A 15,745-nucleotide genomic window follows, 5' to 3' on the forward strand; every position below is an offset into this window, starting at 1 on the left:
ATGTACTTCACATTCCATGCATATTTGGATGTTTTGATTCAGTTTTCCTATATGCTGGCATGTATGTGGAGGAAAAAAAGTGTGAAACCAGCAAGACATGCCAGTTTTCACTGGATCTTAGTGCACCATATTAACCTAATCTCCTACTGGTTCAGATTTTGTGTGCCTTTAAATGTGCATTTCAGTAATTTAAAAAGTATTACAGTAGACATTTGATCTTTTATTAATGTCTTAGAAACTGAAATCACACATCTGGTCAAGAAACTCACCAAAGGAATTAAGACTTTTATTTGTAATTAAGAAAATTACAAGTAATAGCTGGAAGTCATTGGTGCCTGAGATGCTCATCTTTCAGAAGCCAGAGCCTGCTGGTGCTGCAGGTTCAGGACACAACACTCAGGATTTCACCACCAGCCAACACTCACAGCACTGACAGGACAGGAAACTAAGGCTCAAGCCCCACCTTAGTGAAGTTTACTGCTCCATACAAAGGCTACCAATGAGAGCCATGTTTAAATGTCTATCCACTAATTCCTTTCTATTCAGTGATCTTTAGTATGAACAAATATGTAATTATAAATTTATTTCTATGCATTGTATTTAGAAGAAGAATTAAACATATGCATTTCAATACAACAAATTATATATTCATTTGGAGCATTATGTTGGATGAAGGCTACTGATGATAAAGTTTATACAGTTATGAAATAGAAATTAAAAGTCAAATACACAAAAAAAGTAATTATTTGGAGAAATCTTTATTAAACATTTTAATACAATATTCAGTAGTAAAAAAATCATGATGCACATGGAGAGTTTTCAGGCAGGGATCTCAGACAAGGCATGTGATGAAATTGATTGATTTTACAAGGAAGTTCAAAACATCTTTTTATTTATTACTTTCTTAAGACTTATTTAGAAAAAAATGTACAGTATCAATATCTTTCACACTTGTTGACAAAAATCTAAAAATAGAAATTCACATTTTCTTACACTACATAAAATAAAAGCAGAGAAGAGTGCCTTCAATTTAACTTCTAACTTGTGAAAATATTTGGGTATGGCCAGTGTCTAAAGTTTTATAATATTCATTTGCTGCAACTATCTTTTGTTGATGCATTTATGCATAAATTAAAAAAACAAATTTTCCTAAGTCAGTAGACTCTTTGATAAACTGCTGTTTTAATTCCAAAATATTTTTATTTTCTAGAAATTTTTAAAGGAAATATACACTCAGCACTTTTAATATTGGTTGTCCTTATACATTGATCAATAAAGAACAATATCCTGGCTTATGACATATAAACCCAGTATAATTTTTTACAGTACAAGCAAATTACCAGAGGATATTTGATGAAATTTTAAGACAAATTGCATAACCTATTAAATGGCTCACAAAATGAAAAAAAAAGTCATCTACTATTAAAATAATAATTTACTTACAAATATTCCATCTTGCTTCTGAAATTCTTTAAAAACAGCTGCTTTAAATACGAAGTAATTTTGTTCTGATGGAAAGCATTTGATTTGACAGGGATTTCTACATTATCCTGAACTTGTCCTGGACTTCTGAATGCAAAGTAAAACCACCACATAGTTTTCTAGTCCAGCAGAATTTTCAATGCACGATAGCACCACAGCAGTTCTGTATCTCTGAATTTAGGCACACAATCTGATTAAGTAAGATGGAAAAGGCAGATTGAGCCTTTGAAAACACAGACCCAGCTAATAAACATGCCAACAACTTTGGTACCCAACAAGGCCACCTCAAATCACTACTGTCTACCAAATGTCAATATTAATTTTACAGTTTTACACTACCTTACCTTCATGGCTTGACTTTAATTTAGGTGATAATCACTACATGGTCATGTTCACAACCCCATCAGAATCTACAGTAACTGGTACATGGAGCAGTTACCTGAGTGTTGCTACCAGGAGGAGTTTGCCTAAATGTACATATCAGTACAAAATCAAAGAAGTCTCTAAACACCAACCTCCCTGTCAAAGTGAGAACAGTAATACTGGCTTGCACAAAGCAGTCTGAGTTTACTGAAGAGCTCTTTCTCTCTGCCCCTGCTGACATAATTTAATACAAAAATGAACACACATCATCATCCTGACTTACATTTTTCTGAGTAAAATTCACTAATTTAGAGTAATCTCATCACTGCCCTTTTGAAGGATAGATGGAAAGTAGATTGCTTTCATCAACCTAAACCAAGCAGCTTCCAGGGAAAAGATTAGCACCTCCACTAGATCAAAAAGTTGTGTACCAGGAAAACAGCAAACATATCAAAGTATAATTCCCATTCCCATTCATACATAAACTAAACATTTATAAAAACAGGTTGAATTCCTAAGAAAGGAACAAAGATTATTTTTTTAAATACAGTCTCTGATCCCAGCCCCCCACAGAAACTGGTTCTTACTGGATTACTTCCAATTAGCAACACATGACTATACAACATCTTCAGCAACTGTAGTGTCAAAAATTTGGTAATAAACTTGATTTTTCATTGCATCTCTGACATTATAGGACCTGATGAAGCATTCCAGCCATGGCAAGTCACCTACAAACAAAATTGAAATTACTGTTCAATATTCATTTCTAATTTTTATAGGAGGCAAGTATAACTTGAGCGAGATCTTAACTAGGATATCTAAATGTATACAACGGTTAATAAAAAGAAAAATTAATTATTAACTTTGAAATTCCAATTTAAGATTCCCACAAGATCTGAAATGATGTTCAGTGCCAGCCTTCCAAGACTTGTCCTCCCTGCACCAGAACTCCACAAAACACTTAGAGCCAGAAGTCATGCCACAGTATAAAATATGTATAAGTAAAGACTTTCCAATAATAAAATTCATCTCCATGTGTTTCAATGAGACAATTCCCAAGGTCTCAAAGGGAAAATCCTTTACTGTCTATTACAGGAGAACTTTACCTAAGTATGGCAAAGACTCCAGGGTGATTGCAGTGGTGACTGACAGCCATGTACTTGGAGCATGCTCTGGAGGTTGGAGCTGCATTGCACATCCACCTACCTTGGACATGTGTAGTTTAGGCAGAGCTACTTTGTGCCACAACACACACACTGCACTAAAGTCCCTGGGAATGGATTTGGATTAAGTAGTTGTTCAATTTCCATGGATATTTCCCATATGGCAAGGGATGCTCTAAGTCAGCATCAAAATCAAAAGCAGGACATTACTCAAAGCATGTGCCATATGCTGAATTTCCTTTCTGTTTTCCCTAACATGCTGTGACATTCAGTATGAGGGTGTTCTGGTTAACTTCAATATGAATACAGATGGTATGTTAGTGCCTGCACAGGCATGGCTATTTACACACCAGTGCATGCTACATGAGAATTTACTGAATCATTTATTTTCTTTCTCAAAGGCAGACTTAATATGCAAACATGTTTCAGAACAAATTAACATGAACTCTGCTTTCAGGTTCCAGCATTTTTCTGTATTGAGTTTTGCCTGTGCATAAGTTGAGTTCTAAGACTTTGCATTTGCAAAAGCAGATTGAAAGACCCCTTCCCTTCCCTTCCCTTCCCTTCCCTTCCCTTCCCTTCCCTTCCCTTCCCTTCCCTTCCCTTCCCTTCCCTTCCCTTCCCTTCCCTTCCCTTCCCTTCCCTTCCCTTCCCTTCCCTTCCCTTCCCTTCCCTTCCCTTCCCTTCCCTTCCCTTCCCTTCCCTTCCCTTCCCTTCCCTTCCCTTCCCTTCCCTTCCCTTCCCTTCCCTTTTTTAAAGTAATAGCAAGCTGACCTAATTTTCTTCCTGGAGGACAGAGTGTATTCATGGTCATATGCATCTTTTGCTGAAGATAATTATTAGTTAAGATTTCAGAGGCAGGAATTTGGAAAAACTTCTCCTGAAAGAGAAGAAAAGAATATGAGGTGTTGAAAAAAGTGTAAGAAATCACTAGCCAGAACCTTCACTGCAGGTTCTTTTAGGAACTTAAGATCAGGTAGCACAACAGAAAATTTGCATTATTTCAAAAAACTGTCTTGATACAGAAAAAACCCAAACTGTCTGAAAAAATTAACAGTCTGTTTTTCAGTACCCCATAACATTTAGGGACTACAGCCACCCAGAAAACACACATGTTGGTTCTATACATAACTGGCAGATATTCCTCATGAACCTCCATAACCAGACAATATTAGACAATGTCATGGCCAGGGAGGATGGTCAGTCCCCCTCAATAATCCCTCACATCTTGAGAGGAACAAATTCACTTGAAAACAAGCAGCACTGCAACCTGGCTTTGTATCTGTGGAACTCTCTCAGGGCGAGTTTCATTTTTCAGCAGTTTTAGAAACTATGGAGAAAAGGCTTACACTGTGGGTTACTCTTCTGAATGGAAACAGAAAATAATAAATGGAACATTAAAATGTTAAATAAACATTTTCTGTGTATTGTTAAACCACACACAGTAAGCATGACTGAAAAAACTTCAAGTTTATTCTTTCCAAGTCTGCTACCCAATTTTGGATCTCTAAAGGTTCAGAGTGAGCTAAAATTTTTGGTAGCAATTTCTCATTTTTGTTAAAAGATACAAATACAGAGTAATCTGCCTCCGTAAGATTTTTGTACGACGTGTAATGTCAATGATCAGAAGTTAACAGATCATCCAGAAGCAAAAATGACACAGATAACTTTCTCTTCTCTCGCTTCAGTCTTCTTCTGACTAGAAATTTTTCTATTTTTTACTTCACTGACTTTTCCTGTAAGGAGGGGAAGAAGGACCAGCACTGAAAAGCACTATGCTCCTATGGAAGTGCAACTGGAAGGTAATGTAAAGCTGCACTTCAAGGCAGCCCAGTTCCCTCTCAGGTGGTGCTAAAGGACTTGGAAACTCATGGCTTGTCTTTGAAGAACCAACAGCAGGAATGCAAGCAGCTGGCACTTCAGAAGAAACTGTGAGTATTTTCCTGAAGCTAAACTGTAGTACTGAGCAATATCTGGTAAGTATCTGAAGCATAAAGTTTTGGAATTCTGCATCAAGAGATGGTTTAAATATTTTCCCCCATCTTCCTTTTGCAGTTTAGTTTCTTGATATAAAAAGGATATAAAAAGGAAAAAGGACAGTAGAAGGAAAAGATGACTGGCTGAAATGGGGATTGTAGTATTTGATTTCCTTTGCTGTTAAAACACTCTTTATTTTAAGAAAAAACATATTTTTTCTGATATTATTTTTACTTACAGTCTTAACATTAAACAAGGAAGAGCTTTCTCTTTAAAGTCCCATTCAAAGTAATTTAATATAATGGCAGAACATGTGCAGATATATACACATCAAACAATACTGCTGAGAAGAAAAAAAATCCCACTAAATTCTTTTTCTGTCTCATTTTGTCACACCCACATTGCTGTGACAGGAAAATCATCACATCTTCAGTGTCTCAGGTAGCAGGAAATTGAAGATAGGTTAATTTGAAGGTTAGTAAAGTAGTTGAATAAACTGCTTCTGAAATCCAAGATAAATATCTGTACAGATATTTACAGATATAGCTGCCTAGGGAAAGAGGGCCTCATTACCTCATGATCATATGAAACAAAAAACATCAAGCATTATTGAATGGAGAGATTCTACTCAGAGTTAAAAAAGAGGCAATGAGATTTTAAACTGATGCAGAAGTTACCTGCATAAATCCTGAAACATTCCTATCATCTACACAGCAGTCAGGCTGCATAATTTAACATTGCCAATAAAAGAGAAATTCAGCAGGAGGAATAAATATATAAAAGTTTATGGAAATACTAAATAATCTATCTTCAAGCTTAAGTTTTGTCTTTATGCTTTAATATTCTATACTCTGTACAGTATTAACAGCCTTATAGCACTGTAATTATTCCCACAAAACACTGCAGGTAACATAGAATGAATATTTGTGCACATACATTTGCCATTTTAAAACCAAATAAAATCCAAACTTGCATCATCTGTAGAGTCCACCTTTATTTAGATTTACTTACATAATCAAAAAGGTATGCATTTAGTGCTCCTGTTTCATCAACCAGTGTAAACTTCATAATAAAAACATACTGGAGCAGTTCAATACCTAAAACTGAAGAAAAGAAAAACTGGTATTTCTCTGAGAGAATATGCAAGGCAAACTATAACAATTCAAGCTGACATCATCCTTCAATTAATAGTAACTGACTTTGAATACTGTCATTAGAAGTATGAATTAAAAGACCAAACATAGAGGCTCTGATGTCTGACAGCAAAATGTCATTTATCTCTTGAGACCACTGCAATTCACCTAGAAACACTTAAATAGATGAGCCTATAAAATCACATAAAGATTTTTAAGTACTTATTCCCATGCTAATAAACAAAAAATATTTGCTTCAATCTTAGATCCCACCTTAGTAGGATCCTCCTACTCCTGTGTTCTTTTATCCACGGAATATTAAAGGAGAAGTGCTCTTAATTCAGTGGTAATAAGAATTTGACCTGAAAATTACCTTCTGAAGAAAACAGTTTATTTGATATGATGTAGCAAAAGCTACCAGGCTTCTTCAGAAAAAAACTTTGCTGGCAGTTCTGAAAGTATTCCAGTGTAAGTAAATGACTACAGTTACTCTCTCACTGGCAGCAGTAACTCTTATGCTGCAAATATACAACAACAGAAACAGAGTTACTACAGCTCTGCATCAGTCTTTTCTGGGCATGTCTACTTAAACTGGTAGTCATTTTATGTTCAACTGATCTGGTATACTTGCAGGTTTATAATTTAGCCTGAAAATACAGCTGATAGAAGAAGAATATACATAAAATAGTGTAACTGTCAGGAAGCATTAATTAATCTAGATATTCCAACTTACTATGTTAGAACATGAACTGATAAACATGCAAGTATTCTTTTTCCTTAACGCTTTGTAAAGTTTTAAACTCCATTTCCATAATTTTAACATGTTGACTGCATCTAGTAGCACAAGGAACACATGAAACACAGAATACACATAATTGTTGTGGCATAATTCCTTTCATTTGAATATTATTTCTTGCAGACTCTCTGGAGCATGAAGTTTACAGTAGATAAAAGTCTAACTTGTATGAGTTATTAAATAAGATTGTCTTTAGTTCAGGTCAGAAACAGTACAGCAAAAGGAAAAGCAAGACTAACTTCTATGACTGCAAGTACATACAGTTTAAAAGTAATATCTGCTACCAAAAATTCAAATGACATCTGTATTATCATAACTGTTACTACTGATACCAATGGTAGAAGAAACTAGTCAACATATAAATTCCTTTAACTCATACAGTAATAGTTCCAAAAGTAAATATGTTATTTCAACTGGTAAAAGGTGAATGAATTTTACAGCACCATATTCAACATGACCATAATTACATGCTTTCTGTACAAGACTGCAACACAGAACTGCAAATCAAACTATTTCACATCAACACTTCAGAATCAAGGCACAAAAGTATTTCAGGACAATATCATGTCAGCTGACCTTGTGCTATTTCAGTTGGTTCCCATGACAGTTGCTGTTCTGCTGCAATGGAACTTAGATTCTTCATAGGCTTTGGAGTTGAACACTTCTTGCACCTAGCATTTAAAACAAGATATTGAGACTAACCAAACACTCATATATTTGTACTAGAAGTATTCTGCACAGAAAAAACAAAACTGATTTTCTAACACAGTGAAGTGCAGAAGCCTTTCTATTGCTGCTTGAAGTAACTGTTTAACCAGACACACCAGCTTTAGAGCACAACCAAATCCTTAATTCTATTTTTGAACTATCCATGAGAAGAAACAAATCTGTAAAAGACCACTTCAGTGATTACACAGAAATAAAACTGTACATCAAGGCTGAGAGAGCTGGGATTCTTTAGTCTGGAAAACAGGGCTCTGGGCAGACCCTACTGTGGCCTCTCACTACATAAAAGGGGCTTATAAGACAGAAAGAGACTTTTAACCAGGCCTGTAGTGAAGAACAAAGAGCAACATTTTTAAACTGAAAGAGGGTAGATGTAAATTGTGCAGAAAGAAGAAACACTTCACAAAGAAGGAGCTGAGGCACTGGAACAGGTTGTCCAGAAACACTGCTCCCTGTATCTGTTCCCTATATGGGGATTCCCTCTATCTGGAAGTGCTAAGACGAGACAGGATGGTGTAGTGCAAGGTGCCTGTGCCCAAGGCAGGGGGTTGGATTAGATGATCATGAGAGGTCCCTTTCAAGCCAAACCATTCCAGGATTCTAAGATCACTACACTGCTAAATATATGTTCATATGCCACCACTTCTCACTTTGTAAGAGTAGGAAAGAATCTGAACTTTTAGCACACTCTAAACCCAACTCAGAGTTAGAGGAGAAATTTGGCTTTGCCGATGTTGAGAATATTAACTAAGAGTTGTTAAAAAATCCTATTACTGGTGTATTTACACCAATTATTATAAATTTTACACATGACATAGCAAGCTAATGCTGCAAGTGGATGGAAATATTGTTTTCAGAGTTGCTCCCATTTGCCTCAAGAAATGAAATTACAGAACAAAACTATTTGTTCCAAATTAAGCTTCTGTATTAGTATATTACAGCTAGCACTTGAAATAAACATTTATTGTCTTTTAGAATTATATGCAAAGCACATCATAAAAATCAATAAAACTACTTCTGCTTAAGTGATATAAAGTCAATTCACTTTTTCCTTTAAAAAACCCACTCAAACTCCAATAATGTAACTTAACTGTGAATTTTGCTTTTTATATGCAGTGTGTCTTTGCTTATTTTTATGTATAAATGAATATACATGCAAGTGCACACACTTACAATTCATTCCACCATACAGAACCTTTTCGGGACTTTGCCAAGTATATGTCACTGATAAAAACATAGCTCTGAAATGTCAGTATACTTGTGAGGATCCTTCCTTAATATCGTATAAGCAATCATGGAATGTCTTATAAACCATTTGCTTTTACAGTCCAACCATTTGAAAAGGGAACAACGTCTGAAGGTGAGTTGTGTGTAGCTGGGGAAATATATGGATTATGAAAGTGCAATCAGAAATACTTTGTATTGGTGAAGATCCTGTCCCAGCAGGAGTACCCATACCTTTATTTAAAAAAAGCTGTAGACAGCAATATCTGGAAAGGTCAAAACTATATATGACAGAGAGAAACAATTACCTGTATTCATTTTATGGGTGGCCCTTACGGGAAGCTTTAGGATTCACATCAAACATGGAGTATTTCTGCATAGAAATTTTTTTACAGCCTGCAGACATAGCAGAGTGCCCCACTGCACTGTGCTCTGCCTGAGCTGCTGAGAGAGAGCTCAGTAGCCTGCATGGAGGAGACTGATATTTCTGAGCTCAGCAGCTGCATGCTGCTGGGCACTACTGGGGAACACTCTGCTGATAGCTCTCACTGAGCAGGAACATGGCACTGCATGGCAGATCACACATACCAGACCTAGGTGTGGGTACTGTATTCCACAGCTTTGGAACTGTGGAATTCAGAAACCTGCTGAAGTCATCTCTACAGTGACTGACATCCACAAATAGGTAAAGCACTTTGCAGTGCTATGGATCACAGTAAGTTACAAATGGTAAGGAAAGGCTGTTCAAAATCCTTTGCTGATTCCAAACCTTAAGCTTTCCCAACACTAAGAGAGAGAATGAGTTGTAGATTGACAGGCTGAGATTATTTCTAGGATCTCTATTTAAATATTATCTGTTATGTTGTGTATATATATATAAAATCCCTCATCATACAGTTTTAAAAACAACATATGTTTTGTCTTAGTCCAAGTGAGACCAGAAATGGAAGATCTGGACTAGAAGAGGTATTGAGGTACTTTGCACTGCATGTGCATTTCCATTTCCTACAGCACACTGCCCCCTCACACACCACAGCCAAGACTGAAACTGGAGTGCTGTGTAATTAAGGGCTTCAGATTTACAGATCAAGGGCCAAACTGCAGTCAGTCCTCTGATACCAGGCACCAAATAATATGGCATTTCAACCCTGATGTCAGTACTCTGCATCATGCTACGTACTTTACAGAGAATCTGTGTGTAAGTTATCCCTTCAAGCACTGCTGTCTGAATTACTGAAGAAAATGCTGTTACTGCAACTAGTGAAATATCAACAGATCCTTTTAACCTACCCATAATATCTTACATTCCCTTGTAGAAGAAAAGGAGCTGAAAGATCTAATAATTCAAGATCATCTTCTGCGGATCTCACAGGAATAACACACTTAAATCTTTTTGCAAGCTTCCAGATTTCTTTTAGTGTTCCACCTATTAAAAATAAAAAAAAAAACAACATGGTTTCTTAAACAGCAGTCAGAAATAAATTGAAAAATTTAAGATTTCTCAGCTGATTTCAGGGCCTTCAATAATAATTGATATCTACTATTAAAAACTCAAAAATAGCCCAATACCTTCTCACTTTTACTCAAAAACAGACTCAATTAAGAAACAAAGAGACATTTTTCAAAGCAGATGCATTAATATCTTCCTCACAGTTAACACTGTAACCAAGAGGTTGTATTTAGTTAACACCACTTTCATATAATTACTCCTATGATTTTATTAGCCATTTTCTTAGGAAAAAATCAAAGCAATCAAATTGACCTTTTATATGCACATACCCATACACAGATGTACTTAGTTGCTGACACTTTAAAAATAAATTTACCAAATTATATTGCTCAGCTGTTCTAGGATAATGGAGAAGAAATAGATTTATTTTTTCTTAAGAAAGAAAAGCTTAGATTGAAGTCAGTTGGGAACACATCAGAAATAAAGCAGCTATCAGAACTAACTAATTACAAAAGAAAGCAGAAAACAGAAGGGGTTTTGTCATTGACCCTCACACAAAGGACCACCTGACTTATATTTGCTTATTCGTATCACTACTTGAGCACACTTGAAGACTTTGTTATATGCAATTAATTATTTTTATTACATAAAAATTCCTCTGTAGTATTCTTGCTAAATATTCTTGTTTAAGGATCAGTGGCTATTTCTTTCACCTGAGGAAATCTGATAAAACCCACACCAAACCAAAAATCTCACACTGAGAGAAGGTCTATTAATCTGAAACAACACTGACATCCAGAGGCTGAAAAATCTAATTGGAGGCTTGTATTACCAGAAGTCTTTTAAAACTTTCCACATCAATACTAAAAACAGGCTTGTTTAGAAGACTAGGCTAGTTTTTAGATCCGAACTGAAAAAAAACAGTAAGCACAGCTAGAAAAAAAACCAAAAACATATTCAGATGTTAATTTTAGCATGATCAACAATAAGCAATATTGGTATAGTTTTAAAATAGAACAGACTACTATCTCCTGTTTGCACAACAGTAACTTACAGTTCCAGCTCAGTTTTTCTTTTCTTTGAAGATACCTTTATGATCATCAGTACTTACGCTGAATACAACTTCAACATGTCTTTACTTTGTACATACACAGAGTGCACACAGTGCTGTAGGAATTGGTGTATTTGCAATTTACCTTCTATCATAATCAAGGTGTCTTCAGGATGTTGAAGCATTTCATCACGCTTCACAAAATGGATGGCTATTTCCCTCTTCTGGTCTTGTGTAGTCCATGTTACAGATTCATACCAGGATGCATTGTGCAGTTCTGGGTTTGGGGCAGTAGTGGCAGAGTTGTGTAAAATGACGTCAAAGTCATCTCTATCTGGAACTTCTTGCCTAAAACCAAATTGAGTAAGTTTGTTCTAACAGCTTAGGCAATCTAGCAACAAGGATGACAGTACTCCAAATAAATATTAGAATACAGTCATGAGAGTTAAGAGTACGTACAGGAAAAATATCCTCATTGTTTTACCAGTTTAAACATTAAGAGTTGTATAGTATTTGATGATTTTCCATATTAATAAAAAGCCAAGTAACATGCTACCTTACCTAGGAGCAGAGGCAGCCTAGCAGCTACATCCCACATAAATGAAAATCCGTGGAAAACCAAATCTATCAGCTTTATGTGATTTCAGCTGGGCCTTGAACCACAAACTATATACCACCTTACTGGAGTGAAAAGACTACACAAATTTATATAATTTCAGATTTTATGTTTTAGTCTGTTTGACTGCACAAACTGAGGGAGAAAAAAAGATAAAAAGGACAGGACCAGAACAGCTTTATGTAAGTACTGTCCAGGGAAAATCTGTAACTCTGCACCACACAGTTTCTATCCTGTCCTGCTGGAGTGCACCATTTGTGCATTTCCACTTGTCATACACAGAGAAGCAATAGTGCAGGCCATTCAAATGACACAAATATTACAGAATCAATTAGGCTGTAAAAGGTCTCTGAGAGTGTCCAAAGCAGGGCAGCAGAGATGGTGAAGGGCCTTGAGGGGAAGCTGAGGTCACTTGGTCTGTTCAGCCCAGAGGAGACAGAGGGGAGACCTCACTGCAGTTACAGCTTCCTCATCAGGGAAAGGGAAGGGCAGGGATTGATCCCTTCTCTGTGGTGACCAGAGACAGGACCCAAGGGAATAGCCTCGAGTTGTGTGACTTCCATATTTCTGGATCCAGAAAAGATGCCTTGTCTGGAAGACACACTTTAGTCAAAGATATTTTAATTCATTTGGAGACTATTATATCTCTTTGCATATCCTATTTCAAAACTGCAATAAAGAAACACTTAAGATACTTCTATACAACTATGGTATGGAAAAAACTACTGCTACATTTGCAAATAAAGAAAAATTATTGTTTTGAAAGCACTCAAAGGATTCTGTAAATGGAACTCATCTGATGATTCAAAAATTTCTTACTTATTATCAGTGAGTTTCAAAAAATGATATACATTTACATTCAGCTCATCTTACAAAAAAGCAAAGTTGAAAACACACTGAAAATTTAGGCATCCCAAAACATGCAGAGCAACTCTTAGTTACTTGTACTGTGTGAAACACTTACAAAGAGTTGCATTTGGAACAATGAAGTTTAACAGACTGATGGAGCTTCTGGGGTTTATAAGTTCTCAGCTTTGCTCTAATGCGATACTGTTGAGGAGCTGGGCTGTTGGTTATGGTTTTCAGTTCTGTGTTACTCAAATCCTGATGATCTGTTAATACTGCAAAACAATACACAGAGAGATAAAAAACCACCATGCATACTATTAATCACCATAATATTTGTAATATTATGGAAATGGCTGGAAATGACAATCACAGTCATGCATTTTTCCTTAATTTCCAACTTTTCTTTCCTTCCCAGCTGCAGCCTTAGCTTTATCAATACAGCTTGTTACAATGGTCAATAAATCACAACAGGAGCATGGTGCACTTCAGGGTACAGAAATACAACACGAAGAAAAAACAAATGAAAGCAGAATATATAAATATGTTCTATTCCTTAAAAAAACAAATAAACCAAATGCAACATACATACATTTATACTCTTAGAATAGCTCTTGCTATAATGACCTTTAAGACAAAGTTTCAAGATTAATTTTCTTTTTTAGCAAAATTAAAATTCACCTTAAGGTCAAAATGTTACCTACCTGTAACAGATAGCTGCTGACATCTCTGTAAATGCAATTCAAGATCTAAAATCAAGAAGAATTTCCTAATTATTTTCCTTGTTTTTTTTCTTTTTTATCATGTGGGCACATACAAACAGGTAGGTAGATAGACAGGTAGATACACACACAAAACCAAAAGCTGAACAAATGAAAACTCCCAATAACGTATGAAAACAATACAACAACAACAAGAACAAAAAAAAAAATCAGCAAAAGTAAGCAGGAGACATGCATTGCATATCAAGAGTTAATATTTCAGAGGGGAAGTTAGTATACACATTAAATAGGAATGCTTATCAAAGTGAACACTTTTCAGAAGTATACTGTGAATGATCTGCTGGCATAAATTGTATTTATCCCCTGCAATCCTTCTGGACAAGAACATAAATGCATTATTCTAAAACCAATACAAATTGCCTGGTCCCTTCTCTGACCAACCTCTACTACACACAGAGAATGAAGTAAATAAGTGCAAAGATTTTTCTAAATTTTCAGTTATGGACTGGACATTAAGCATTTATTTATTTTTGACTTTTGCATCCTTTTAGAAATGGATGACTAACACAGACTTTTAAAAGCCAGAAGCAAAGATACAGACTATGTCCAACCAGCTTTAGAGTTTAATTCCCTTTTAATTATCCTTATCCTGGGCAAAAAATACCATTCAGAAAATAATATGGGGTCTGTAGAACTGTCTATAAGATATCACTGTTTTATGGAAGTGCACCTTACACCTCTGCCACTGACACAACTTTTCATCCAATGGCTTAAGAAGGGTTCCTCAACAGGCAGCTGTTTAGTAGCATTTTGAGTGCCTGTCCCTTAAGAATCACCCTTTAGAGGGAGGCACTTACATAACTGCTTTGTGATCTAATATAGTATGATTAAGAACACCATCTGTGCTTAAGAATTTATTCACTAACTCTTACGAAAGTATCTTTTCATGTAATATGAAATGCTTTTGCTGGAAGACAGAAAGAGTAATGTAAATTTCCAGTCTAATAAACAGAAAGGATTCTCTAAGGCTTTGAATGTGAAAGTAGCACTACACACATAGAAATGCAGTAACTGTGACCTTATCTTCACCATATATATACATAAGAATAAAATCAGCTTTCAATTGTTCTTACCTGTAACATTGCCAAAAGTGCTGTCTATATCCATTGAACACATGCTTTCCATATTCTGACTGTCTGTCAGATCCACGGATTCTAAGAATCTAACGAGAAATAGCAAAATATTTTATAATCTAGAGAAATCTTTTATATATCATCATACACACATATTTAAATGAAACCTATTTATTATCAATACACAAGTATAATGTTCCGACATAAATGTTCCAGCAGAGACATAAAACTCAACTGAGCCAGAAGTTTCAGGAGATTATATTAACGATGCAGACGAGACACTTTTGAAATCACTTCTGGAACATTAAACACAAAATAGTGCCAAAAGAAATATATACTACTGGAAACAGATTCCTGATAATGGAATATGGACTCTGGTTACTTAGCCTTTCCCAAGGAAGAAAAGAGCTCATAACCGTTGGAAGAAGGGGCAGAGAGTGGTGTTGAATGGAGTGATCTCCAGCTGGTGGCCACTCACAAATAGTGTTCCCCAAGGCTCAGTACTAAGGCCAGGTTTGTTTAAAATCTCTACCAGCAATGAGGAGAAGGTGACTGAGGGCACTGCTGTGCTCTCAGTAAGTCTGCAGATGACTACAAGCTGGGAAGGAGTGCTGATCTGCTTGAGTGTAGGAAGGCTCTGCAGAGGATTCTGGACTAATTGCCAAGGACAAGTGTATGAGGTCCAACAAGGTGAAGTGCACTGGGGTCACAACAACCCCATGCAGCACTACAGGCTGGGGCAGAGTGGCTGGGAAGAGGCTCAGCAGAAAAGGACCTGGTGAAGGGGCTGGAGCACAAGTCCTATGAGGAGCAGCTGAAGGAGCTAGGATGGTTTAGCTTGGAGGAGACAAAGCTCAGTGAGAACCTTATCTCTACAATGTGACAGGAGGTTGTACTGAGGTGTGGTCAGCCTCTTCTCCCAGGCAACAAGTGACAGAAGGAGAGGAAATGGCTTCAAGTTGTACCTGGGGAGGTTTACATTAGATATTAGAAAAATTTCTTCACAGAAAGGGTTGTCAAGCATTAAAAAACAGAAGCTCAGGCAAGTGGTGGAGTCATCATC

General features: G+C 36.2%; 1 protein-coding gene across 5 annotated transcripts in view; it reads right to left on the minus strand.

Moving 5' to 3' along the window:
• Positions 1-739: 739 nt before the first annotated feature.
• POT1 (protection of telomeres 1) overlaps positions 740-15,745 on the minus strand; it is a 52,296-nt gene continuing 37,290 nt past the window's right edge. For all 5 annotated transcript variants that reach the window (XM_056481781.1, XM_056481785.1, XM_056481782.1 and 2 more), the window contains exons 13-21: positions 14,683-14,771; positions 13,532-13,576; positions 12,946-13,102; positions 11,511-11,713; positions 10,155-10,290; positions 7,491-7,585; positions 5,997-6,088; positions 3,783-3,888; positions 740-2,573 (exon numbers count right to left, since the gene is read on the minus strand). In XM_056481781.1, coding sequence (XP_056337756.1) covers positions 2,461-2,573; positions 3,783-3,888; positions 5,997-6,088; positions 7,491-7,585; positions 10,155-10,290; positions 11,511-11,713; positions 12,946-13,102; positions 13,532-13,576; positions 14,683-14,771 — 1,036 coding nt within the window. In that variant the 3' untranslated portion in view covers positions 740-2,460. The remainder of the gene's footprint in view (positions 2,574-3,782; positions 3,889-5,996; positions 6,089-7,490; positions 7,586-10,154; positions 10,291-11,510; positions 11,714-12,945; positions 13,103-13,531; positions 13,577-14,682; positions 14,772-15,745) is intronic.

Source organism: Oenanthe melanoleuca, chromosome 1A, assembly GCF_029582105.1.
Source record: "Oenanthe melanoleuca isolate GR-GAL-2019-014 chromosome 1A, OMel1.0, whole genome shotgun sequence".
In the NCBI taxonomy this organism is placed as follows: domain Eukaryota; kingdom Metazoa; phylum Chordata; class Aves; order Passeriformes; family Muscicapidae; genus Oenanthe; species Oenanthe melanoleuca.